The 27505-nt window shown below is 42.9% G+C and overlaps 1 protein-coding gene across 3 annotated transcripts in view; it reads left to right on the top strand.

Moving 5' to 3' along the window:
* Nucleotides 1–27505, top strand: part of fgf14 (fibroblast growth factor 14) — a 109950-nt gene that overhangs the window by 42717 nt on the left and 39728 nt on the right. Inside the window, exon 1 of one of the 3 annotated variants that reach the window (XM_040005392.1) lies at nucleotides 19110–24677. The exons of the other annotated variants lie outside the window; for them this stretch is intronic. Within the exon in view, the coding sequence (XP_039861326.1) occupies nucleotides 24485–24677 (193 nt within the window). The 5' untranslated portion in view covers nucleotides 19110–24484. Of the gene's footprint in view, nucleotides 1–19109; nucleotides 24678–27505 lie in introns of those variants that run through there. 3 annotated transcript variants of the gene reach the window in all.

Raw genomic sequence — 27505 nt, 5'->3', positions numbered from 1 at the left:
GAACTTAATACCTGCTTTAATATTCACGTTTTTAGTTCACTTAGTTAACTACTGTGTTTCTTTTTCCGACTGCAGAGCTTGCCTTTGTTATTCATACCATGTGTGAAGAATGTCAAGACTGGCTTAAAATATTTCCTCCCTGAATTATTTATACATTTTTAGTTTGAAAGTTTGGGTCTGTGGCTTTGTCATGTTATATTTCCATCAAAGGCTTTCAGGGCTGATTCGTTTTGCAGATACATTTTTTTCTTTTTTCTGAATGCTAATAACTGACAGTCTCAGAGAGAGCGAGCAACTCCAACACAGTTTAAATATACTTCAGTTCAATTTAGTTAATTTAGCTTTATTTGCATTGTTCCAAATAAGAACAACGGTTGCCTCAAGTTGCTTTAAACTGCAAGATGAAGGGCCTATGCTATTCTGTGGAAAACTCCAACAATGAAGTGATCCCCTGAGCAAGCACCAGGCGTTGGCAGGAAGGAAAAACTCCCTCTTAACAGGAAGAAATGTCCGGCAGAACCAGGCTCAGGAAGGGGCAGCGATCTACTGTGACCAGCTGGAGTGGTGAGGGGAAAGAAATTGGAAAAGGAAGAGCATAAATAGACAGGACACACACTACCGAAGACACAAGACAGAATTTAATGACACGCTGCACATCATTAAATTTTGTCTTCTCCCCACTGAATGTGATTATCACACCCTACCCTGACAATAAAAAAAAAGACTAAAACATTAATGAAACAATGGAGAGAAAGGATTTGGTTGTCAGGAAAATAAATAACACTTTACAGTTAGAACTGAATAAATTCAATAAAAAAGTCAATGAACCAAAGAAAAAGGCAAACAGGGCATTTTATGAAATCAAATTAGACTGAATCAACTTACTTCTATGTTCCAAAAAATAGATTTTGGGAGCATTTTCTTCTCTGTTTAAGTCAACTTTGGGGCTCAATAGCAAGCCTAACATTGATAAATGATAAAAGCATCTAAATCATTACATATACATTTCTGACAGACTACCTATTTGTTATATCCAAAAGAGAAAAAAGAAAGAAATCTGTCTGAAAACACAAAGGTAAAAAGCAAAATTGAGATCATAACACAGGAAACACGACTCTTCATGTATATCTGTGTGGAAAATTGCAGTGCAGCCTTTATTGTTATTCTTGTGTGTCTTCCCCAAATTATGATAAATCATCCACATCCTATTGCAGTGCAGTGGGGAAAGTATTGGAATATCTCTGCTGGGATATATGTTTTTCTGCTATGCAGTGCTCCAATAAGGTCTTTCTGTACCACACTTACATTTTCTGTCAACAAATGACAATCAGTAGCATCCATCAGACAGCATTCACATGCTTATATTGACACATATAACTAAACATTTTGAAAATTGTTGCAGGAAATCCGTTATGTGATGTTTTGTTTTTTATTTCAAGAAGAATATAAAACAAAATCAAAGACCGAAGCTGCTGAGGACAATTTTTTGCTTCCCATGCTTCACTACACTACTCTGTGCTCATCTGAGGAAGTGGTTTGATGGCCAGCTGTTGTAACAGCTGGCCATCAAACCACAACTGTCATTCTCTTCATGTAAGTAGGTGAAAAAAACGTTTAAAAAAAATCCTTTATATTATAGATAGATAGATAGATAGATAGATAGATGTGCAGTAAGGTGATGCATACTGTTTAAGAAAGATATTAGTAATGACACAGAAACAGCGAGGAGAAGATCGTGCGTAGGAGGTATGCAGGCCTCTTGGGAGCTTGCTTGTAGGTTAAGTGAAGCTGTTGGAGGAGCTGGAGAGCTTCTTTATTCATTTAATTACAGGTTGGCACAAAGTTTGATTGACTTTCTTATTGAATTCAATGTTGCTTTAACAAGTCTTCTATATCTGCAACTACATTTTAGTGTATTACATGCTAAAGTAACATAAAGACCTTACACCACATGTGAATTGCTGCAGCTATGCAAAAATGTGTTTTCGGTTGAGTTTCTCTTCAGTTGATTTCTGTTATATTTTGTAATTGTTGGTCTAAAATTGAAAGCTGTTGGTTTTACTTCCTGTCCTTGTCAGTCTTCCTCCGTTGTGACTGTTTGCCTTGTGCTCATGAAGACAGGTTTGCATCACCTATCTTCAATCAGTGATCAGGCTCCTGCGTGTATATATACCGCCAGTTGTTCTTTTACCGCTTCTTTGATCGTCTTGTTCTTCTCATAGTCAAGTGATCCAGCCATTTTAGGATTCAATTTTTTCCCCTTGTATTTATTTATTTATTCCTCATGTTTGAAGATCCAGATTGCTTTACCTGTTCCTCAATTAAATTTGTTTGCTCCTTTGCCTGTCTTCCTGCGCATGACCCCACTTCCTATTTCTGGATTAAAGATTTGGACTTTTGGACTTTCATTCAGCATTTGGGTCGTCCTCCACTGTTATTGTTACTACCTGCATTTTAAGCTGCCCTGATGTGTTTTCTCCAAAAGCTCTGGTGGAAAATTCTGATCTACGACTCTGCGTGTGTTAATGGCGTATTTGTCAGTAACCCTGTTCTCACGAGGACAGCATGTGTAGTTATATAGGATGCTCATAGATCACAGGATTTTCTTGGCAAAGTGCCCTTAATAATTCCACTTCTTTGGCACATGAAAGCATACGCACACACAGAGAGGAGAAGTCTAGACCTAAATAAACACATAAATAAATAAAAACTTAAATAAATACTACATACATTTTAGTAATAAAGTTGCAGTTTCATGTGCAGCCTTCTACATCAGCGTTTTAGTGTCAACTTTAAGTCAAAATTGCCATATTGGAAAGAAATGCACACAAATCCTGAAAAATACCCAACACGTGTATTTGTTCTACTTCTTGAACTTTTAAGTTCAAACCACTTCCCCTTACGTCGCCTATCACCGACGTCCACGGCCTGCTGGACTGTTTAGCCGAGCACCTCTCAAAGTAGGCTGTTTGTAATTGAGGGGGGTTTATTATAGGAGGCCAGAGGATATTTTAAAACAGATAGGTGCATTGTGAAAGCCAAAGCTAACTGTAACAGGCCTGATTCTGTCTTAGTGATTTACACCACCGTGTATCGCAGGCCTTCTTGAGGCTTTTAACACAAAGGACTGGGCCTCTACTGGGGCTGTATACTTGATGAATTACCCGGTGGTTATGAGATAACACACGTCAAAGAGCCGCTGTCACCGTCTCACAATGCCCGCACAGCGGTCGCACACAGAAAACAGCGCTCTATATTTTTCTCAGTCTAAACAGACAATAAGCGATGAGAGGCCTGGTGATCAGAAATGTTTCGAAAAAACATACGAGTCAAATTGAAAATAGACCTGTTTACTATATGAGGCAAGTTTTCTCTACTTCGAAATGAGAGCATTAACACATGAGACAATGCCAACAAGCACAACATGGTATAAATTGTTTGCTTGAATTGTGTTGCCCTCATGTGTATTTTTCTTCCTCTTTAGATCATCTCATTTTATACGAGAGGCTCATATATAAAACATCCTCATGTTTATCTCATGAATACGTGTTTTCCTGCATTGTGTGTTGGTGACCCCACTCGATAAACATATTGGGATGATGCTGTTCGCCGTGCAGTGCTTTTAGAATGAAAGAGGAGGGCGGTGAGTGAGCGAGCCACAGGATTCACAGTCCTCCACGCTATCCCGCTCTGCTCTCGCTGACAGGTTTTTCCCCCTGTCCACCCCCAGATATATCACCTTGGAGCACGGAAGGCCATGAATATTCAACAAAGCGTCCGCTGTTTATTGCTATGCAGCAAAGATCAGTGCTGTGCCCTCTGCATGCGAACGCACTCTAATCTCTCTGTTACAGTACCGGCCAGCGTAGTGGACAGTGAAGGCTAGAGCCTCGAAACACTTCAAGTGCTGCGAATGGAAATGTTGTTGTAATTATGTGATGTACTGACACAGAGACTTGTAGATCTACTGAGTGATGTAAGAGGGGGACACATGAAAGAAGCTGCCTCGCAGAGAGAAAATAGGTTCGGTGTCTCCTGCACTTAACGTTTTGGCTCGGTCTCTCGGTGGAAGCGCTGCCCCTTCAACCAAACGCTTGTGCTTAAATGATCGCCATGAATAAGTGGAAAATTAAACATTTGGACAGCTCCAGGGTGACACAACCCCCACTCCCCCTCCACAGTGTGCCAGTAAATACTGAGTTTATGAGTTTGTACTCATTCTCTAATTGGCATCAGGTTTTGACAGTGGCACTGTAGAGCGAATAATTTAATTCCAATTTGGTATCTCCAATCGCTTACTTTCATCTCTGGAAAAATAAATGAGCATAACAGGCCTGTATATATATTGTTTAGTTGTTGTAATTACTGAAGAATACGACACAGCTAGGTGAAATCCAACAGCAGTTATTAAAGGCGCCCTGTGTTTCAGATCCAAATGTAATTTATTTACAAATGCCCCACTAACACAGGAACATGTGGCTCTACCAGATGATGAGCATTGTTTCTCCAATCCATTTAACAATTGTAGGGTGGCATTTAATCAGCTAATGCTCCACCACGTTGATGCATCCAGATGAAGTCATGCTAATGGTTGGGCTGAGTGTGCCGGACGGCTTAACTCAGTCAACCTCTTGCTTGAGCTACAGGAAAGGGGCTTATAATAAAATATATTTTATTAGCAATGCTCTGGGTTGAACATCAAGTGCAGTGGGAGGAAGGAGTGGGCGGGTGGGCTGTGTGTGCTGCAGGGTTGGGGCTAGCGGAGGGAATCCAACAGACAAAACTTGCTTGTGTTTGTATTTTGTCCCGGTGTGTGTTCATTCTAGTTTAATCTGTTTCGAGCAGTTTAGACTGACGGTGATTTGGATTCATGTTAAGCAGCATGTTGAAGTGTGTGAATGAGAGATGAAGTTGGTTTGGGGGTGGACTCTGCACGCGTCCCTGCTGTGCATTTTTGCTTGTGTACACACATGCATATATGTGGGAGCGGGAAGTGGAGCAGTGGGTGCGCACGCCAAATGATTCAGCACTTCATGGACAGGATTCATGTTTTATGAGTATAGGCAACCATAAATTACACAGCCTGGATTTTCTGCTGCTGCTGCACAGTGTAATTCTCTTACTCTCTCTAAGCCCATTCTCATACTTTGCACTCTTTTTTTTTAATATATTCATATTTACTCAGTATAATTCAACAGGCAGTATGATATCAAAACTACAAAAAATATCATTAGAAGTGCCTAAGGATGTTTACTGCATCCTACTTGTGCTGGTTTGAAGCACACTGTGGCAGGGAAATGTGTACACTTGACTCAGTATGTTTACCTGTGCACCGTGTGTAGGCTTGTGACAACTTACTGAACTTACTGAGTGCACTTTTGGGAGCTTCTTGTACGTTACTTAGCAACGGTGTTTGATCGGCAGACTCCGTTTTAGTTTTCTTACGAATCCTTTGTAATGCGCCTATGTAGCTGTACGTTTGAGGGCCTGTGCAAACACAGAGGGAGAGCGACCAGCATAGAAAGCAGGAAGCTGAACTCTTCTGGGAATCAGCAGGTGAATCGGGGGAAACTGATGCTAGTGTTACTCAGGAGACCTAGGTTTTTGTTTGTTTAAACTACAAATGATGGATTAAGCCACTGTAATGTGACCCATTGTTCTGTGAAGTCTTCTGTTTATGCATTGATTTTCACATTTTTACCATTACCATCCCAGTTTTTGTTTGGTTTTGTATCCATATTTAGGCCGAAGGGTGGTTAGTAAAGTCATAACTAATGCTAACATGCTTGGTTAGCAAGGTCCATCCATAAACTGTATAAAGTGTCTCTCCTGGTTGCTAAAATATGAGAATTTAACTTCTTAAAACTGGACTATTGGACGGACTGCTAGCACAGTTAACCACCCAGGAACCTTTGTTATCCGTTGGATAATTGATCGAAAGGCAGCAACTCTTACTTGCCATCTCACCGGTTAACTGAAGTTTAAGGCTTACAGACAGCTAGCGGCAAAGCTACCAGTCAAGTCGAAGCTTTCTGAAAATGCATACTTTTAAGCTTTAATTACAATTTTTTTAGGGGAAGATGAGGCTTACAGAATCAGTAGCCTCTTTTAAATTGTTCCTTAAAACTTATTTTGTTAGACTTGCTTTTATGTGTACTTGTTTTATCATCTTTGATAGACTTTCATTGTCTGTGTTTTTTCTGGTCTTTCATCTGGCTTTTTGATTCCTTACTTTTAGCCTTTTATTATTTATAATTAATTTTCTCTGTCTTTAACTTAGCTTACTGTCTTTAGCTTTAAACATGGGAGTCAATGGGGACGTTCAAGTGGCCATGCAAGGAACTGCAGTTTTTTGGCTTTCAGTCTCAGAGGCCCATACTAGCTCACTGACACGAATGATATCCACTGCTTTAGGGCTGGATATACAAGCAACTCTCAGGTGTTTTCTTTCTAGTTACTCTTCTTTGTAAATGAGCAGAAAGAATTAGCATATAAAAAGCGAAAGGAATAAAAATTCACTGTTCTTCCCAGAACCCAAAGCATTACTAAAACACTGCTTGCTTTTAGCCTTTGAACAAACAAGACTCTATAAAGAAAATGGGTTTAACCAGTCCATTTCAAGCTTGTCCAAAGCAAAGGAGCGTATTTCCATAAGCAGAAATTGACCAGGCATCAGGGAGGCTGATGAAGAGGGCAATGGCGATGTTCATGTGTTAATAAGGGCAGCATGTGTGTATCAGCTTTCATGAGGGCAGACATCAGCTTATGTGTTTGCACTTCACAAGCGTCTTACTTATCCTGGGAGCGCCCCTTTATTTCAGAGTGGTGCTATTTTTAGAGCCGTGTCGAAAGGTCATCTCCTCTATTGGCTGGAAAAACACTGAAACAAGGTTTTAACAGAAAACATGCAGCCCTTGGGAAATGGATGCAGCTTTGTCAGAGTCACCTGCTGCATGCTTTACATCAACCGAAACGATGCATTGCTTTGATGACAGTGAGTCTGCAGTGCAGTTTTAACACAATGTTTGGCTTAGACATCATCCATCCATCCATCCATTTGCTACCGCTCATCCTTTTGGCTTAGACATCACTTTAACCTTAAAAACATCATATTTTCATCATTAACAGAGTTAGAAATGCTGATTTTAATTGATGAATCTGCTTTCCCATGTTACAGCCCCAGTAGACACTTCTAGCTATCAAGACTTCTAGCTGTCAATTTTTCAAAGTAATGAGATGAGTGTTGTCTGGGGGCTTTTGCCCCCTGGTAGGGTCTCCCATGGCAAATTGGTCCTGGGTGAGGGACCAGACAAAGAGCGATTCAGAAGACCCTTATGAAAAGAATATCGAGGGAACAGTTTACCCTGCCCGGGATAGGGTTACCGGGGCCCCGCCCTGGAGCCAGGCCCGGGGAGGGTGCCCGAGGGCGAGCGTCTGGTGGCCAGGCCTTAGTCCATGGGGCCCGGCCGGGCACAGCCCGAAGAGGAGACATAGGCCCATCCTCCCGCAGGCCCACCACCCGCAGGAGGCGCCATAGGGGTCGGGTGCATTGTGTGCCGGGTGGCGGCCAGAAGCGGAGGCCCTGGCGGACTGACCCCCGGCTGCCAAGACTGGCAATAGGGACATGGAATGTCACCTCTCTGGTGGGGAAGGAGCCTGAGTTAGTGCGTGAGGTTGAGAGGTACCGGCTAGATATAGTCGGGCTCACCTCTACGCATGGCTTGGGCTCTGGAACCAGTCTCCTGGAGAGGGGCTGGACTCTGTCTCAGTCTGGAGTTGCCCCTGGTGAGAGGCGGCGGGCTGGGGTGGGTATTCTAATATCCCCTTGGCTTGCTGCCGGTACGTTGGGGTTTTTCCCGGTGGACGAGAGGGTTTGTTCCCTGCGCCTTAGGGTCGGGGAACGGGTCCTGACTGTCATCTGCGCTTATGTGCCGAGTGGCAGTTCGAAGTACCCAGCCTTCATAGAGTCAACTGATCACCACCTGGTGGTGAGTTGGATCAGGTGGCGGGGGAGGACGCTGGACAGACCTGGTGCACCTAAACGCGTAGTGAGGGTGTGCTGGGAACGTCTAGCAGAGGCCCCAGTCCGCGAGATCTTCAACGCACACCTCCGGCAGAGCTTCAACAGCATTCCGAGGGAGACTGGGGACATTGAGTCCGAATGGACCATGTTCAGCGTCTCCATTGCCGAAGCTGCTGCATTGAGCTGCGGCCGCAAGGTGGTTGGTGCCTGCCGTGGTGGTAATCCCCGAACCAAATGGTGGACACCAGAGGTGAAGGGAGCCACCAGGCTGAAGAAGGAGTCCTATCGGGCTTGGTTAGCCTGTGGGACTCCGGAGGCAGCCGACAGGTATCGACAGGCCAAGCGGAATGCGGCTCGGGCAGTGGCTGAAGCAAAAACTCGGGTGTGGGAGGAGTTCGGAGAGGCCATGGAAAAAGACTTTCGGACTGCCTCGAAGAGATTCTGGCAAACCGTCAGGCGTCTCAGGAGGGGAAAGCGGTGCTCTACCTGCACTGTATATAGTGCTGGCGGAGCGCTGCTGACGTCGACTGAGAAAATTGTCAGGCGGTGGAAGGAATACTTCGAGGACCTCCTTAATCCCACTGACACGTCTTCTGAGGAGGAAGCAGAGTCTGGGGATGAGGGGAATGACCCGCCAATTTCCGGGGGCGAGGTCACTGAGGCAGTTAAACAACTCCCCTGGTGTTGATGAGGTCCGCCCCGAGTTCCTGAAGGCTCTGGACGTTGTAGGGCTGTCCTGGTTGACACGCCTCTGCAATGTTGCGTGGAGATCAGGGGCAGTACCTGTGGACTGGCAGACCGGGGTGGTGGTCTCCATCTTTAAGAAGGGGGACCGGAGGGTGTGTTCCAACTACAGGGGGATCAAACTCCTCAGCCTCCCTGGGAAAGTCTATGCCAGGGTGCTGGAAAGGAGAGTTCGTCCGCTAGTCGAACCTCGGATACAGGAGGAACAATGTGGTTTTCGTCCTGGTCGCGGAACACTGGACCAGCTCTTTATCCTCTCGAGGATACTTGAGGGTGCATGGGAGTTTGCCCAACCAGTCTACATGTGTTTTGTGGACTTGGAGAAGGCATTCGACCGTGTCCCTCGGGGTGTCCTGTGGGAGGTGTTGCGGGAGTATGGGGTGTCTGGCCCATTGCTACGGGCCATTCGATCCCTATACAACCGTTGCAAGAGCTTGGTTCGCATTGCCGGCAATAAGTCGGACTCGTTCCCAGTGGGTGATGGGCTCCGCCAGGGCTGCCCTTTGTCTCCGGTTCTGTTCATAATTTTTATGGACAGGATTTCGAGGCGCAGCCAAGTGGCGGAGGGCTTTCGCTTTGGTGGCCTCAGAATCTCATCTCTGATTTTTGCGGATGATGTGGTTCTGTTGGCTTCATCGGGTGAGGGCCTCCAGCTCGCACTGGAACGGTTTGCAGCCGAGTGTGAAGCAGCGGGAATGAGGATCAGCACCTCCAAATCTGAGGCCATGGTTCTCAGCCGGAAAAGGGTGGAGTGCCCACTCCAGGTCGGGGATGAGTTCCTGCCCCAAGTGGAGGAGTTCAAGTATCTCGGGGTCTTGTTCGCGAGTGATGGGAGAAGGGAGCCGGATATCGACAGACGGATTGGGGCTGCAGCTGCAGTAATGCAGATGCTGCACCGGTCCGTCGTGGTGAAGAGGGAGCTGAGTGTAAAAGCGAAGCTCTCAATTTACCGGTCGATCTACGTCCCTACCCTCACCTATGGCCACGAGCTGTGGGTAGTGACCGAAAGAACGAGATCGCGGATACAAGCGGCAGAAATGAGCTTCCTCCGAAGGGTGGCTGGCCTCTCCCGTAGAGATAGGGTGAGAAGTTCGGCCATCCGGGAGGGGCTCAGAGTAGAGCAGCTGCTGCTCCACATCGAAAGGAGCCAGCTGAGGTGGTTCGGGCATCTGACAAGGATGCCCCCTGGGCGCCTCCTGGGTGAGGTGTTCCAGGCATGTCCCACCGGGAGGAGGCCCCGGGGCAGACCCAGGACACGCTGGAGAGATTATATCTCTCGGCTGGCCTGGGAACGCCTTGGTATTCCCCCGGATAAGCTGGAGGAGGTGGCTGGGGAGAGGGAGGTCTGGGCCTCTTTGCTTAGGCTGCTGCCCCCGCGACCCGGCCTCGGATAAAGCGGACTGAAGATGGATGGATGGATGGATGGATGGATGGGATGAGATTTTACTCCATACTTCCTGGAATTAAATCGCTTCCTGGAATATCTCCGTTACAGTCATAATTCTGACTGACTGCTTATTCTTTTGATATTGCTGACACCTTTTGGAGGCGTGGTTTGGGTCAAGGAATTATATCGGTCAATGCTAGTCCACAGGGTATGGCATGGTGTTGCAAAGTCTTATGATACCTTTCTTTCCTCAAGCTTTCCTTTTTACCCCCTTTTTTCCTCCAAAGCACTCCTAGACATTCACGCTGCCTCCAATATGCTTGGCGGACGGTATTAAACACTGTTCTTGCATCAAATGTTCTTCTTGGACTCATATACCCACAACCCCTTCTTCCAGTCTTCCAGTGTCGAATGTCTGGACTCTTGTGCTCGTCTCAGTCTTTTATTTTTACTGGACAGTTTGAAACATGTCTTTTTGTCAACAATTCTACCATGAAGTCTAGCATCCTATAGTTGCCTCTTCTTGATGCTAACACTGTTGGTGTTTGATGGGTGCTGTTTAGTGCACGCTACCAGTGAATGACCTGTGAGGCATCTTTGTCTTAAGCTACACACTCTCAGATATTTGTGTTTTGCACCGTTGTGCATCGGGGCCTCCCACTCCTTTTTCTGTCTGTGTTAGAGCCAGTTTGTGCTGCTCTCTGAAGGGAGTAGCTGAAAGCATGGTAAGAGATTTTAAGTTTCCAAATTCTTACATCAAATATCCTTCCTTTTTAAGTGCAACAATAGATTGACAGTTTTCTAAAGAAAGATCTTTCTTTCTGGCCATTTTGAGCCTGTAAACAAAAAGGCAAACAATTGCCCAACTTCTGCTGATACTAAACTGACCTAAAGAATGCCATGCTCTCCTTTTTTCTCCATCAATAGTACAATGACTTTCAGACGTGAACCATATCAGTACAACCATATCAGGAGACGGCTGATAACAGGCATCTATGCAAAAATGTATCCCTTAACATTCATCTGATTATTTTAATTGTTTGTGAAATGGATAAAATTGTTTGTGAGTTTTCTGAAAATGTGTTTGGTAAAGAAGGAAATTTGCATGTGATCCCAAACTTTGACAACCAAAGTCCAGCTGCTGGGCAAGTGGGGGGAAGGAAAATGTGGGTGGATGTGAGAAACTCAATTCTTCTTTTTAAAAAGTTCACTGAAATCATCCCTTACACCTCTGCTCACTTTTCCACCATCTATTTACTCCAGCAAACATTTTTTTAGATTATCAAGAAACAGAGCAATTGATTCTCGCATTACCTCACCTAGTTCTTAAAGACAGGATGAACCAGAAGAAAAGTAAAGTGTTGCTTTAGTATAAAGTACTTGTTGTTGTGTAAGAAAGCATCTGTAACGTTGAAGCGTGATGATTTTTGACCGGGGGGTGAAATGTCACTTTCTGAGCTGCTATTCTAACTATACCTCTGTCACACTGGTGCTCACTTATAAGCAAGCAGCATGTGTTTTGTCACATTTTAGTAAAATATGATTAGCAGTCGTTATGTCCACAGCTGTCTTTCAGGGATCCAGCGCTGTGTGGTCATGTTTGATAGTCAAACAAACACTGCCGGGAATGTCAGTTGACTTTACAGGGCTGCAGCAGCAGAAGGAGGTCACAGGTGTGTGCGTCTGCAACAGCATCATCAGCATCATCGACAGCTCTGTCTTTTTACTAAAGCCTCAATCTTCAATATCCTGAGGGCCAGGATAAAAACATGTCCCTCCTCTTCGCCGTCCTCCTCCTCCTCCTCTGTAAGTAGGCGTGATGGAGGAGGTGAGTGAGCTTCAGCAGTACAACGAAGGCCAACATCGCTGTCCACATTGCAGGCTCAGTCCTGCCAATTTTCGAGCTCTGTAATCAAGTCCCACCTCAACGGTCTGTTTCATGTGGAAAGAAAATTAAACTCTTGCATCAACTTTAAGTCATTTTTCTCTTATGTATTTCAGATGATTTAAATGCCCCCTCCCCCCATTCGTAGCCCAGGCATAAAGACTTGGGTTCTTGCATCTCACTTACACACCGCCTAATTATAGTCCACTGTAATTACAAATGTGTCACTTTTCATTAGGCCCTAACAGCAGACATGCAAATGAAACACTCTGTTTGAGAGGGTTTTTTTAATCTTTTCTTTTTATTCTTTTATATCTCACAGATTGACACAATTTAAAAAAATAGATTAAAGGTAATAATGCTTTCATCTCTATAATTATTATTTCATTATCTCCATTTGCATATATATTAATTAGGGCTTTTGGGCATAAACATAAATCGTGTTGTTTAGACTTTGATTTTGGCATTGTTCTGTCTTTTGTGCTTGCAGAATGGTTTTCTGTATTTTTCATTTATTTTTTCGTTACTTCATTATATCGTGTTTACTCACACGTGGAACTTGTCTCTCTGCCTCGACCTTTAACCCGTGACACCTCAAGCTAACATAAGCACGAGCTCTAAGAGGGTCTTTGTAACTCTGATGTGGATTTTCCTTTGTCTGGTTGGTTAAACGGTGACTTGTGGTGACATGCTGTATTCTGAGAGCCAGCGATTGTCTGGTAAAGGCTAATGTCTGCTTTCTGCACCATATCGAGAGCGCTCGTCTGGCTGTGCTCCACTGTTCACATCAACAGTGTCTTCCTCTGTTAGTGTGTAGTGTGACCTGACATCACTGCACCACTAAATGCTATTGGAAGCTATGCGCCCTAAGGCAAATCCATATATCATAGTGTGCCCGGTGTGCCTCTATTGTGTAACAAAATGAAAATTAATGCCTTTTCCAGTTTGTTTTTTTGTTTTTTTGTCTTTTTCTTCATTTCAGTTGTTGTCTTCATGCTGTTTCCTCGTCTCATCTGACGTGGATGTTGACAATTAATGTGAAATATGAATTCATATATAGTAAATACCTGTTGCCAAAAGATGATCGATAAGTGTTTTACAGCACCCAGAAACCCACTATCAGCTTTTGGTTTATCACTACTGACTCTAATATTAGTTACTGCTCACTTCCTCTTGTTAGGTCATAACTCTGCACTGAGATCACTGCTGTTTACATCATGTTGTCAGATCTTTTATGAGTATTGACTGACACAGAGATGATTTCGATAAAGTGATGAGACACAGTGGGCTATCATCATCAAGACTCACATGTCCGCACAGCATTTGCGATGTTGCCCGTTTTGGCCACTTGAGGGCATCTTGGTTGTCTTAAGAATACAGCTTCTTTGTTCTTCAGTGAAACGCTTCACTTTCGATCCAGTCCAGTAAATCTTCTGACAGATGGTTGCCTAAGTGCACTGGAACATTTAGAATCTAAATATAGTGCTTACATTCAGGACAATGTACCGACATGACACACTGTTAGTTTCCCAGAAAAGGAGCTTATATTTAATTCACTAGAATCTTTTTTAAAAAATTATTTTATTTTTACGATACACGTTGCTGCATGCAAATTAAAGTCGATGGGCTTCCATTTGAATTATTTATTGTCATTATAAAAGACATCACAGTGCACAGAAATGTAGTTTTAGGGAAAGAACGTGAACTTTTTAGAGTGGAAGCACATATGCTCTGTGCAGAGCAGCTCCTCTCCTTGGTCATTACTCTAATCCTGCAGCAGGGTCCTGCTGAGCTCTGCACTGCTCTCTAGTGGCTAAAATCTAGTAAAGCAATTTCAAAGAAGTAAAAGTATTATAAAGACAGTAAAGAGAAAAGAGTCCACATTATCTTGACAGTTAAACTATCAATGTGCTATAATGTGTCAAGTCAAAAAGTAAACATCTAAATAGGAATATAGTCGATAATTTATACTGTGAGCAACATAATAAGTTGCTCATTTGGTGGATGAGGTCCTACATCCCCTGAAACCTTGTTACAGTGGAGTCACAATATTTTAGTGCTGTTGCTGTTGTTTCCTGTAAATGAATTAATATGGCAGGCTGGGAAATGCCAGTTTATTGCACACATAACCTAAACTCTACCTATGATACTTCTTTTTGTTTAAAATATAAAGATAAAAAGATAAAAGAGCTTCATGTTTGCATGCACAACTAACAAAATATTGCAAATCTGAACCACAGATTTCTGTGCAAGAAAATTCTCCTTCCAAATGTGTGCACGGCACTATAAGTAACTTTTAGGTGACTTGTCTTATGAAGAAATCCTATTAAACATGCAGAGCCACTGAGCAGGTGTCAGCACCATCACCAATTCGTCCTTTAGCAAGAAAAAAGACGGACACACTGCCAGATTCATAAAGAACAAAACTATGAGTCCTGTAACAGATGGTATGGCCCACACAGAGCTGTGATCTCAACATCATTGAGTCACACTAAATCCACCGAGTCCAGCAACTTCTCTAATATTCTTGGAACAAGCTGTCTGCCAAGTACTTTAAAAAAAAATTGTACTCAGGAGAAGTGGAGGTGTTTTTTAAGACCCCCTCTGATGAAGATTTAACCTTGTTAACGTGTCCATATGTTATATTCTATGTGCTAGAAGACATAGCTCGAGTAAAATAAGTAGACACCCCTGCAGTATGCCAGTTACAGCTTCAAAACCAGATTCTCTTTAAAGGGCACATGTGATTTAGATTACTTCATAATAGATCAGCCTCAGCTTTCACAGAGCACCCCGTTAACACATGTTGTTCAGTCGATTCTGCATTAAGTGTATTCTTCCAATCAAAGAAATGTCTTACCTAATTTGGCTTATCACTTTGTTGACAATGGCTTCTCGCCAAGTGTTGCTGAAAACTAATGTGAGCACCCGAGGACATTTCTTGGGCCTATAATCAAACCTGTGGATTGTTTTGGTGTATTTTTATTTTTAAAGTAATCTGAAAAAATGTAGTCGAATGTACTTTAAAATGTTTTCCATATTCATTTGATGAAGATGCTTTTCCATATTTTGTTGTTATTTTGTGTTTTTTCGACATCTACAGCTGAAACTGAGTGTGTCCAGTGGCATATTGCACCTATTTGAATATAAACCTTACTATCTGAGTATATATTAGCTGTGAAATTTTTGATGTATTCATAGTTGTGGTAACACTTGATCTATGACAGTTAATGGGCGTCTGAGTGTGCCGTAATGTCTCCTGGTTAATTACTGCTGTCATACTTCGGTATTAACCTCATCACTTCAGACTAGTCCCCTTGTCACTTGCATTAGCTCACAGTCAAACACACATCACTTCTGCAGTGGCAGGACATCATCTGTGTTTTTGTCTTCCTTTTTCCTCAGAGCCAAGAGGGTCACACCAGTCAAAGTGCAGCACCAGCTAATGAAAGTTAGCGCCATAATTCTGGTCATTACAGACATCATCAGTATTTCATTGTCTCTTGTGGAAAGCTTTATTAGTCTTCTCAATCAGAGGTGACCGAGGTCCTATTCATACTTAGTTATTAAAGATCTATGGTCCATATTATATGAGCACACCTTAATAGACCTCAAAGAGGAAACATTAAAAGGAGTGCAATGTGAAACACATCTATTTGACAGAATATTTTATAGAGCCATCATTTTTATGGTTATGGCTCCAAGTCATTCATTACCAACAGTACATTTGTCATGTTGTAGTAATGGATATTTTTATAATTTATATACAGCACAAGCAAGGTTGTGCATTTTTTCCCGAGTACAGTGAATACAGAGCAGACATTACAGAATCAGATCACCTGCTGTCTGGGATGACGGTGGGCTGGTACAGCTCTTGTTGCACTGTTGTTATATTTTATGGTATTGGAGAATTTGTAGCTATTGTTGAAATCACATCTTCAGCTCTAATGATGCTGCACTACAAAATGTTTGAGAATCTTAGCTAATCAGCCTTTTTCATGTCGAGACTACTGCTTATCACTTCATTGTCCGTGAGATAAATGTGAAGCTGGAGCCGTGAATTGGTGCCTTTTAATGCTCTGTAATTACGATAATTGTCACATCCCATCTGAAAACCTGTCACAAGGTGTGGGCTGATTCTCACTTCAAGTGCAACATGTCCTGGGTTTTGATCCTGGATGAGTACGCATTTGTCACAGCCCGCCTCAAAGCAGAAATATATTTACAAATACATAATAGACTTATAGAAGAGCTATTTGTCAGCACAGTCGGTAGAGTGAGACACTTGTGGATGGGTAGGAGTGCACATGCAAAGCAAAGGAAAGAAAGTCTGAAAGAAGGAATCTGATGTAGTTCATCCAGCTGATCACTTACATCTGCAGGAGAAAGCACAACCAGAAACAAAACAGAGACACCTAGTGTCCAAATGGCCTGTGGGATTGTGACATGGTATAGGTGATTTAATTAATAAATGCAAAAACACAAATTTGAAAACAGCAGTTTGCCATTTTATTGGAATTGTGTGTCAGATTATATCTGGCTGTGACTAGCTGCCAAAAACCCAAGGAGAAAATCCATGACACAATAATACACGTTATCAAAGTATGCACCATACAGGCATGGTGAGCGTGTGCACGTGGAAAGCAGACATGCACATCTTCTTAAACATCGACCTCGATGGGGCTGTCGATCAGCCGCTTCCTCTTTCATGCTAATTGATTTTGGCTTGTTCTTTCAAGAGGACTGGCAAGCATAAATGTAAATATGTAGTGTGTGTGTGTGTGTGTGTGTGTGTGTGTGTGTGTGTGTGTGTGTGTGTGTGTGTGTGTGTGTGTGTGTGTGTGTGAGAGAGATAGGGAGAGTGAGTGAGTGAGGGAGCAGAATCAGTTCACAGTAATGTGTAAAAGGTGTCAGCAGTGATGATGTTATCAAAGGTAGCCATTAATCCTGACAGACCTGTGCTGTTCTTACATCTGCATATCCAATATCATTTGTGTATTGCACTTACACACACACACACACACACACACACACACACGGTTTTGCTTGGCTGGCCTTTTATCTTAAAAATGTGAGTTACCTGATTGAAAACTATGCTGCAGACACAACTAAATGAATATTCTTTACATTCACATCAGAACTCACTGACCTGATTTTCTTCATGTCTTATTTTTGAACTCACAAACAGAACTTGACCTGACCTGGCGCCACCCTCATTAACATTATATGAAGCACCGAAATACACAGAGGTCCTTCACCTGCGTCGGGAAATGATTAATATTAATGTGCACACCTATCCACTTCACTTGGCTTTGGTTTAGACACCTCTGTATGCATATTCACTGACAAGCAAAACAATAAAATATGCACACACGCAAGCACACATTTTTTGTGCGCCTGGTGTCAGCCTTAAAATCCGGAAGCAGGCGATGCCACAGGGGCTCAGAGTAATTGATATTCTCCCACACTGCCCAGGGCTTCTCCAAGGAACCTCACTCTGCAGTGCTGCTGACAAGGCACATTCCATCACTGCTGCAGACTTAAAATAGGATCAAAGGATGAAGCTGTGTGTGTGTGTGTGTGTGTGTGTGTGTGTGTGTGTGTGTGTGTGTGTGTGTGTGTGTGTGTGTGTGTGTGTGTGTGTGTGTGTGTGTGATACAGAAAGAGAGAGTGAAGCGGGAATAGAGGATGTGTATGACCAGTATGTTGACTCTCCGGTGAACTGTGACATTGTTTTGCCCCAGCATGTCTGACTTTTGGCCTCTCCTCTTTTCATCTTCTTTTGCATTTGCATCTATCGCTCTCTTTATACATCTGTTTACTCGCTCATATTAGTCCTTAAACACCCCCAAATTAGTTATTCATCATATTGGACTGTTTGTTTTTGAGCTTTTGTTGAGTTTTTAACTAAACACTGCAACCAAGAGGCGACTGAGATCAGTTGGATCACTGCCACTAGTGCAAAATTTGTCTCGTTTCACTTGCAAAAATTGGCTGTCTCAGCTTTAAATGTGGCAGCAAAGCCTCCAGACATATTTGATTTTTGAGTGACCTTCCATTTCAAAGCTAAAGTTGCCAAGAAGACTTAATAAGGAGTTTTGTTTAAGCAAAACACCATTATTTTATTATTATTACCCCTCATTCAATAATTATGTCCCCACAATCCCATCCTCTTTCTTACTCATTTTTTTTCCACTTTAAGAAGACTATTTTGTTTTATTTTGCGCTAGTTCAGCAACATAAGTGTTAACTACCTCTTTTTTAGTTGACTTTAGACAATTGGTGAGTGAAGCTAACAGTTTGAAGCCACTGTGTTTCATTAATGTCTCCGTCGGAGGGCCCCACACCTCAGGCCCACTTTAATCTCATCCCCAGAGAAAGGGCAGTGCTCCATCACACTCGCAACAGAGAGACATATTGTAATGTGGCCATACATATTCTCTGGTGGCATATTTAGTATACCTAGGGGCAATTATGTGATGCACATTTAAGTGATTTTTATAACACTCTGCATGAGATGATGAAGCGGCTATTTAAAGGTCTGTGGGCAGAGACGTAGTGTGTGAGCTGTTCCACATATTCAGAAGTCAGTCTCTCTGAGGTTGTTCTGCCACCTTTTTAAATGTATAATTTATTCACAGTGAATGATCTCACTCACAGTAAAGCAACAGTTACTGCTTCTTGGTTGACCTCGTGGAAGCTCATTCATTCATTCATATATTCCTTCAGCAATAAGGAGGCAGCAACAACTAGGCCCTGCTTTCCCATCACGCCATATTGGCTGTAACTGACATCACTCATTCATTATTTACTGCTTTCTATATGTGACTTTTCACTGTTGCAAGAAAAAGCTTGTGAACTCAGGATTTCTGTCTTGATGTTGACAAAATCTTGTGTGATCTCAATCTGTAATGAAATTATAGACACAATGTTATTATAGTTTACTGACATTAAATTAAAACCTCAACTCAAACTCAGCGGGAAAACAACAACAACAACATTTTAGAATAACAACAACAAAAATAAAACCTAGAAGTTTGAAAAATAAAAAAAATAAAAAATATATATTACATATCTATTGAGGTATTTATTAACATGTTTACTGAGACTTTGGATGTAAACCACAGCACTGTACAACACTGTAAATCATCTGTGTTTTTATTATACATGCACTGATTTTCCTAAATCTTGCCTCTGACATGTGCCCTCAATCCAGTAACAAAAGACATAACAACTCTTGACAAAATCTTACACACTTACCAATACATATGTACTTTTAATATTTTAGTTGTGCTATAGTGTAGTGTTTAACATGTTCACTTAACATCTGTTAAGTGATCTTCTGGTTGACACCGGGAGGAGACACAGAGAGAGGGTTGGATCAGGAAGGGCATAAACATCTGTGCCCAATCAAACATGTGGATCCTTCTGCAGCTGCAGCCCCTGAAGGAGCAGCTGAAAAAAAGCAACTTTCACAGGACCAAAGAAACATTATGGAAATACACAGAGAAGAAAATGCTTTTCTAAAGACTTTGGTGTTCATTAGTTCACCATTAGAAAACTGTCTACAGATGGTGGAAATTCCCTGTTGGTATTCTTTCAATCACCGGGCATCCTGCAAAGAATGTGTAATGGAACCCAAGTGTACCAGCAAACACAGAAATGTTTACAACTTACTAAAAACTTTGTGTCCACTACAATAAAAACACTAAATGGGACTGTTTTTTTTAAATGAAAAGACACCACAAAAGGAACAAAAGGCCACTGAATGTTGCAGAACACTACTTAAACAAAAACTGAACAAGTGATTCCAGCCAATCAATGTCAATTGTGCATCAATGTATTCTTCCAGTAACATATAAACGAAAATTATCACTAAAACTCCAAAGCACTGTCTTTTCAGATCAAGGCAAATTGCCTTTATTATTATTGACGTGGTTATATTTAACCTAAAATTCCGACACGTTTTGGCACACAGACCTTCATCAGGTCGAAAATACAGTCCATGAACACAATGAATCTTCTCTAGTGTGTTCCACCATTAGAGGCATTAGACATATGGTGTTCAACCAGTAGCAAGAGTAAGACTTCACCAACAGGAGGATTCTTTAGTAACGTGGACCAAAAATCCAAAGAGGATCAAACATTCACGAAATTCCGAATAAGACAGAAAAAGACGGCACATACAAAGATAACACAAAGGCATCTTCAAGTCAAATAAAGCTTATAAAACAAGGAATTAATTTAAAAATATTCTATAGTTTTTATATAAATTTGACAGTTTTCATAGTTTTAATAATTTTCTTCAGGTCATAAGTGAACGATCTAATAAAGGAATCTCACTCAAAGTGATCAAATGCAAAAATGTTCAGTAATGAGCATGAAAAATAACAAACTGGATAAGACTGTTCATGATCATGTGCTCGCGATCCCCTGAGCTTTCTGGCCTTTTCCCATCTCCACGGTTTCAGTATGTGCACTTAATTCATGACCACTTAATAAAATTTCTCCACAGTCGCTGCCCCATGCAGGCTCTTTATGTGCACTCGTCTATCTTAGCTCTCTGATTAGCTCGGACTATTAAACTCATCCAAACTAATGAGACGCATACACGAGCACTGTAGGATACTTAAAGTCTATAACTGGGCTTGCTAAGCTTTTATTACTTCAGTAGATGGACTCATGATATTCCCTGATTAAACAGCTAAAGTGAGGGGAAGAAGAAAAAGACATGGAGGGGTGGGGGGATGACATGAATCTGAGCTGGGAAAAATCATTAGTCCTCTCAAATCGAATTAACTTGCTGTCTTTGATAATGCAATGTAATTTCATTCTGTAAAGTTAAGGTTCTTTTATATCGTCGAGCCTCAGAAGTGCTGAGTCCTGCTGCCTGGTTTTTCTATCAGGATAGGTGATAAAACAACATGCCCCCTCCTACTATCCTCAAGCAAAGTCTCAGCAATAATCAAATGGGTTGTTTACTTCAGCTCTGTGGGTTGCCATTTGCTTTGCCTCAGCAGCAGGACATCTAACTAAGATAATTTCATTTTCTCAGAGGAGATTGGATTTAAATGATTTGACCTGATGAGGCTGTGGTTGCATTAATTGCAGCTTCTGCTTTGCCGAATCTTTGTGAATGAATCTTGGTTTCCAGGGTTTTCCATAAAGGCCAGATGTGCACGGTGTTATGCTCAGTGCCACACAAATAATAGAGGTTCAAAAACCGGCATTGGCGTGCCTTGTATTTTATAACTGTTGTTAGTTAATGTCTTGCAGATTCCAGCCTAAGGCAACATTTAGCCTTGTGTTTGCCGGCAGCCTCAGACAAAGTGTCCACATCTGTTTATCTAACTGCCTGTCTCTGTGACCCAACTTAAAGAATGAGTGAAGCTTTTAGGGCCTTCCTGAAGAAATTACTGTGAACAGCTCAGGGCAGACTGTCAGTTTGCTGTAACCATGTTAGAGCCTAGAAGGTGCAGTATAAATGGGGTATTAGAAGTCACGGGGAAAACACTTGGCTTATAGGTCTTTGGAATGGGCCTGCCATGGACCCTCATTCATTCACACACAGACGGAAAAAAAATGTAGGTAAGTGCGCTTTTGTTTTACTCTTCGACTGTTTGACGGGGTTTTCGATGCTTTTTTGCAACCACTGCTGTGTTTAGCTTAAAGGACAGAGCTGCCCTGGATTGCACAGTGTTGTCTCTGACTAGACTTCCACATGTGAATTTATGTGCTTTGAGGAAAAAGCTGTTCATGTATATTATGCCCATGCTGTGAGACTGAAAGTGGAAAGGCTATAGTTCACCCTCCCTATATGTATATATATATATATATATATATATATATACTCAAAGGGGAAGATGCATATTTCTTGTGCAGTCAGGCGATGTAACCCAGAGGAATAAAGAAAATCCATTATATGTGTGAGCTTAAGTAGAAGCCCTCTGCGATTCATAACCGTCACGGTGACAGTGCCGCTCTGCAAAGTTGCTGTGGGACCATTGTTGAGCTGACAGTGTCCGCTGCTGGTTGGAGCGTTAACTGCATGTCTCTCAGAGCACCGCAGCAGCAGGAGGCTCCTAGGACATAAACTTTTAATGCACCCACGATATGTGCTCAATCTAGTGGGATGAGGGGTCGGGGAAAAAGCACACAAGCCCACGCATAGCGGGTTGAATGTCTTTCGTGAACCTATGTGATCTATAAAGAACATTTTAAAGCGGAATTCGTGTTTTTTTTTTAAATCACTAACAGCGCTTTCATCCAGCTGTTATAAACCTGCTCATCTGTCCTCACACATTTTTCCCGTTCCTTTGTCACTTTAGTCAATCTTATATGTGTACATCTGCTGGATATCAACAGGTGTGTGTGTGTGCATGTGTGTGTGTGTGTGCATGTGTTTGTGTGTGTTGTAAACGCACATCAGAGCTATTCAGTACAACACTTTAGTCCCCCGTGAGCCAGGCTCTTTAATTACAGACACAAACAGCAGATGGCTCTCTTGAGTTTTAATTTCTGTGCCTGTGATTGAGAATTGGATGATATTTATCCCCAAATCAACGAAAAGGATCAGACGCCTCAACCTCGCCCTGGCATTTATTGCGTGGATCAGAGACGTCTCGGTCAGCGTTTAAATTCACATGCGGGTCGTGAGTGGAGTGGAGTCTCTCTCATTTACTCGTGATTTACCGGAGGCATTCGCGCTGTCTCGTGGCTCGTGGACGTTTAAGTAAAGGTTATGATAACCGACTGAAGAAATGACACCCCCACACTCGCGACCCACCTCCATGATGGTGCAGAAATCAGAGACGCTGTCCCTGGTGCTGAAGGCGCACACAGCAAATGGAGCGCGCGACTTGAATCGATCTTAATTAGAACAACATAAACAGGTTTCATGAGATGGAGCAAAAATAAATAAATTAATAACAAAGAAGAAGAGTAGCAGTAATCCACTCACTATATGTGGAAATATATGGACTGTCCTGTGATAATGAGGTGAAAGGGAGTTCATAATGGCACACTGTCCCCTCGCGTTTGGCTTTCTTATTTCCACATGAACTGTGTAGTGGTAAAGGGAATGTAGCTTTCTAAAGAGTCCAAACTAAAGCGTTAAAAACTGAAATGCTACTATCTAACGGCTTCAGACAGTCTGTCCCCCCCCCCCCCCACACACACACACTTTCTCTCTTCAAGCAGGGGCTCGGTTGTCAGGAGGGAGGAAGTGGGAGGGGGTGCAACCTCTTCAAGTCGTGCACTAACGAGTGGTTAGGACTTGTTGATGGGAAACGTTTGTTGATCTGGGGCATATAAACAAGCACTTGCTACCCCGTCCACCCCCACCCCACATTTCTTTTTTTTTTCTTTCAGCGTTGGAAAATAAATTGCGCCGTTTGTCTGTGGTGTTACTTTCTTCCCTTATTCCCACTGCGCACTGATCGCTATGCATTCGTTTTCCTCGCAGTGGGCTCTTTTGTGAACATGCACTGGGACGAATTGTGTGCTGGTCGCCGGGGGGTTTAAGTTTAATGTATTTGTATGCAGCTTGTCACACAATGCAGACGTCATCTCCACATGCAGGATCAGCTTTGGGTATGTTTTTCCCTCCCTGGATCCTATCGCGCCCAGTCGCTTGTGTTGTGAACACTAGCCGACACGTCGACTGGTAGTTGGAAAATAACTTGGTATTAATTCCACATAACAACTCTGGCTCGGTTGCGCGTTCCTCTGTATTCCCAACTGTGTTTCTCTCGTTCGGTCATCGCGGGGTCCCTGTCGCCGATTGCTTCTTGCAAACTTGGGAGCTGGATTCGCCCCGAGCTGCTGTGCCTTGAGCCGGGTTGTGATCTTCGTAGGAGGCGCCTGTGTTTGTTTAATTGCTGGCGGCGCACATGCACGGGCGTCCCCACCGCAGACTAAAGACTGACTTCAAAAAAAGCAATCTCGTCTGGCAAAAGGAGAGGGGGAAAAAACGGAGTGTGAAAGGAAGAAAGAGCAGGTGAGATTTCACCGAGCGGACGAGGAAGCCCGTGCTGGACATTTAAGGAGGCGATGCTGCTGATTATTTCACAGACAATGAACAAACACATCACAGCACAGGTATGAATAATCCTCGGAAATATTCGGAATCAAGACTGTAGTCACCGATGTGCTGAATTACGCATGAACTGATCTAATTTTTTTCCACCATGCTCAAGAATTTTTCGAGTTATAGTGACAGCTGGTTTAATCCCCTAATTATCATGTAGTATTTTGATTTTTTTGATTTTTTTTAAAAGGAAAGCCAGCTTTTAGAAATATTTATTTGGCATTTGACATAACGGAACGAGCCACATAGCCGCCACCATGGGACTGTGACCCGGGCTGCGAGCTCTGAGAGGCGGCTGTTTGAATAGTCCGTGCTCCGAGTGCAGACTGGACCTGAGCAGTTGTGACATTTTGAGCCATGGCTGCTGCTATCGCAAGTGGGCTGATCAGACAGAAAAGACAGGCACGGGAGCAGCATTTAGACCGACCCTCCACCAACCGACGGAGAAAGAGCCCCAACAAGAACAAGGGGCTCTGCAATGGGAACCTGGTCGACATCTTCTCCAAAGTGCGCATCTTCGGCCTCAGGAAGAGGAGACTACGGAGACAAGGTCTGGGAACTTCAGAGTGTGTATTCAGTGTAAACATGTGCATACATTCAACCACTGGTTGATCGCTTAATTAGGACTGCACTATAAAAAAAAACCTTGGAGCCAGGGCAGCGAGGGGGCAAGTCAATAATGTTTGCTTTTTATTTATTAGACGCATTTGCCACGTTAAACCTTTGTGCTCCAAAAAAAAAAAAAGTTAAAGTTGATTATGAGAAGACAGAGCACCATGTTTTGTGTATGTAGTCGAGTTGGTTGAAAATAACCAACATTCCTCTGATTTCTATGCAGACCCAGGTAGCTGACGGGCTCCTGACGAGTTGTACCAAATGGTTTAGACAGGTTTACGTAGCTGTCACCTCTGTGATTCTAAAAAGGGGTCTGATCGCCATGAAGCACATACAGAATATGCTGAACTGCTGTACATAAGTAGATTACAAGAAGCCCAAAATGAAACTCATTTCTATGCAAGTAAAAGGTCAGTATCGCTGGAATGGAGATTACGCCTTTCAAACATAATTCCTCCACCCCCACCACCATCCTAGCATAATTCTTCAATTTCCAAAGCCAGTGGCCTCCCCTCTTGTTCCGAATGATATTCCGTGCAATTATGAACACGTCATGAACATTTCTTGGCTGTAAAGTGGCAACCTGGGATTGCTAAAAGAGCAATATCAACAATTAGCTCACTGCTGGAATCACTAATAGTGTTTTCCCTTAGAAAAAGAAATGAGGGTAATTCATTTAGGGAGAAAATGACTCTGGTCATTTCCCCCTTGTTAGTGAATGATTGAAGGCAGCTGCATGTTTCTCTCAGAATCATCAGGTATCAGACCTGTTGCACCACACATGCTCTAACTCCAACAGATTGAACCCTCTTGGCAAGCTGCATTTGTTTCCTCTTTATGTGCACGGAAGCAGCGTTTACTCTTTCATCTTGTCCACAAAGAGAGCCATTTTGATTGCTGAGTCTCTCTGTTCATACTGGAGCAGAACAACACCATGAAGTGTCTGCTTCACCAGCCCTTAGTGATTACATGTATTAAAATGGCTTTGATGAAAGAGGATCCGTATAATAGCCCGTAGAGGACACATCTGGCCATGGGTGAGGGTGCACGAGAATGGAAGGGTATAACCAGCTATCCTCCAGGCTGCTGTTTCCGCGTCTGCCCACAGTGTGCATGTGGTGGGATGTGTATGTGTGGCTGCCCCATTTTTGTCTGTGTCTGTGTGTGTATTTAATTGTCCGTCCTCTTGTGTCACCTCCGAATTGGCTTGTGGCGCATCTATCTTTTCATTTGAAATTGTCAACAGCATCCAGAAGCCCTCGCAGATCACAGATGTGGACAGATGACGCTGTCCACATCTGTGAATACAAGGGCCCGTATGCTGGTGTTTCCTTTCATTGGGGCGGCGTGTGCTTCAGTCTGCTCTGAGTGCAGAGATGTAGATGCCAAGTCAGCCTTCACTGGCAAGCAAAAAATGACAACATCACACCTGGATCGGCCATTTTCTGGAGCAACACACGGCCTCTTGAATTTCAAATAAGTGACGGTAATCCACAGTAACAGCTAAAGCACAAGTGTTGGTGAACTGTGTCACAAGTCTGCCCGGAAGATGAGGGACACTTCACATAAAATCAAAGTAAGAATTCAAGGAGGGGGAAGCTCCTTTAAAATGGCCGTTTTCTCCTTAGTTTTGAGTGTCTCGTTATAACAAACACTGTTTTCCTTTCCTTTCTTTCTGTACTCGTTCTGATTAAAGGCCCTAATGGGGAAAATACCTCATTAATTTCAGTCTCACATGAACTGGGAAAATCTCTATCGACTGATATGCGACGTTGTTGCCGGGGTGCTCCCTGCCACTGTTACTGTTCTCACTGCTTCATCTCTCTCTCTCTTTCTCAGACACTTCCTTTCCTTCTCTCCCTTCTTTCCTTCTTTCCACTGTGTTAGCACGAGAGCACAAAGCTTAGGAAGACTAATGACTTGTTTGCTTTACTTAATTTAATATTGAACCCTGAAAAGATGTTTCTTTGCCAGCGAATAAAACCCAAATGCACCACTGATCACATAGGTTGCGCTAACGTGCTCGGACTTACACATTTGTCGTCATTTCCCAGGTGACAAAAAACACTGGGCTCTGACAGCTGAGCCTAAACAGACTGTGGTGCTTCAAATTCCTTCTCAGATGTGTCAGAATGAGGGAGTTGGGGTGAATTAAAAGGAATCCCTAAGTCTAGTATTCCCTTTGGGTTTAAATATTGATCTTGTGAGTCAGACACTATGGGCTGCATTGATTGGCATTGACTTACAGTGTGTATCAAAGCCTGAGCATTCTCCGTACAGAAAATGATCAGTTGGCACTTTGTATTTGAGCTTGTTTTGTTGTAGTTGATCATTAAGCCGCACAGATGTGGCTCCCTGACATCTGTCAGTACCTCGGGGGATATGCTGCGTGGAAGCATTTTGTTTGCCGTCCTTCATATCAGCTTTAATTTTAAATCCATGCTTTTTGATAGAAATTCCGGAGCCAGTGATCGCCATAATTTTTTAGGGGATTAGATGGGAGTTATAAATCCTATTACACTCAAACCCAGTAAGCGAGCCGGGGGCACACGTGGCTTGGACTTGCCTATAATCTCGCTGCTGTGGCTCTAATTATCTCCCGCCAGATTAGATCCCTTAATTATTAGATAACGTTACATTAGATTACCCTATACGTGATCTAAAAAGCCAGCTGAGATGAGTGATTTCCCGCTCGCTGGCTGTTTATTCAAGCACATGTTGACAGGACAGAGCAGTGCGTCATCAGTCAGCCTCCAGTGTCTG

The sequence above is a fragment of the Simochromis diagramma genome, unplaced genomic scaffold (assembly GCF_900408965.1).
Source record: "Simochromis diagramma unplaced genomic scaffold, fSimDia1.1 OVJJ01000501.1, whole genome shotgun sequence".
Taxonomy (NCBI): domain Eukaryota; kingdom Metazoa; phylum Chordata; class Actinopteri; order Cichliformes; family Cichlidae; genus Simochromis; species Simochromis diagramma.
Note: the sequence above shows the minus strand (reverse complement) of the source record. Positions and strands in the feature narration are given on the sequence as shown.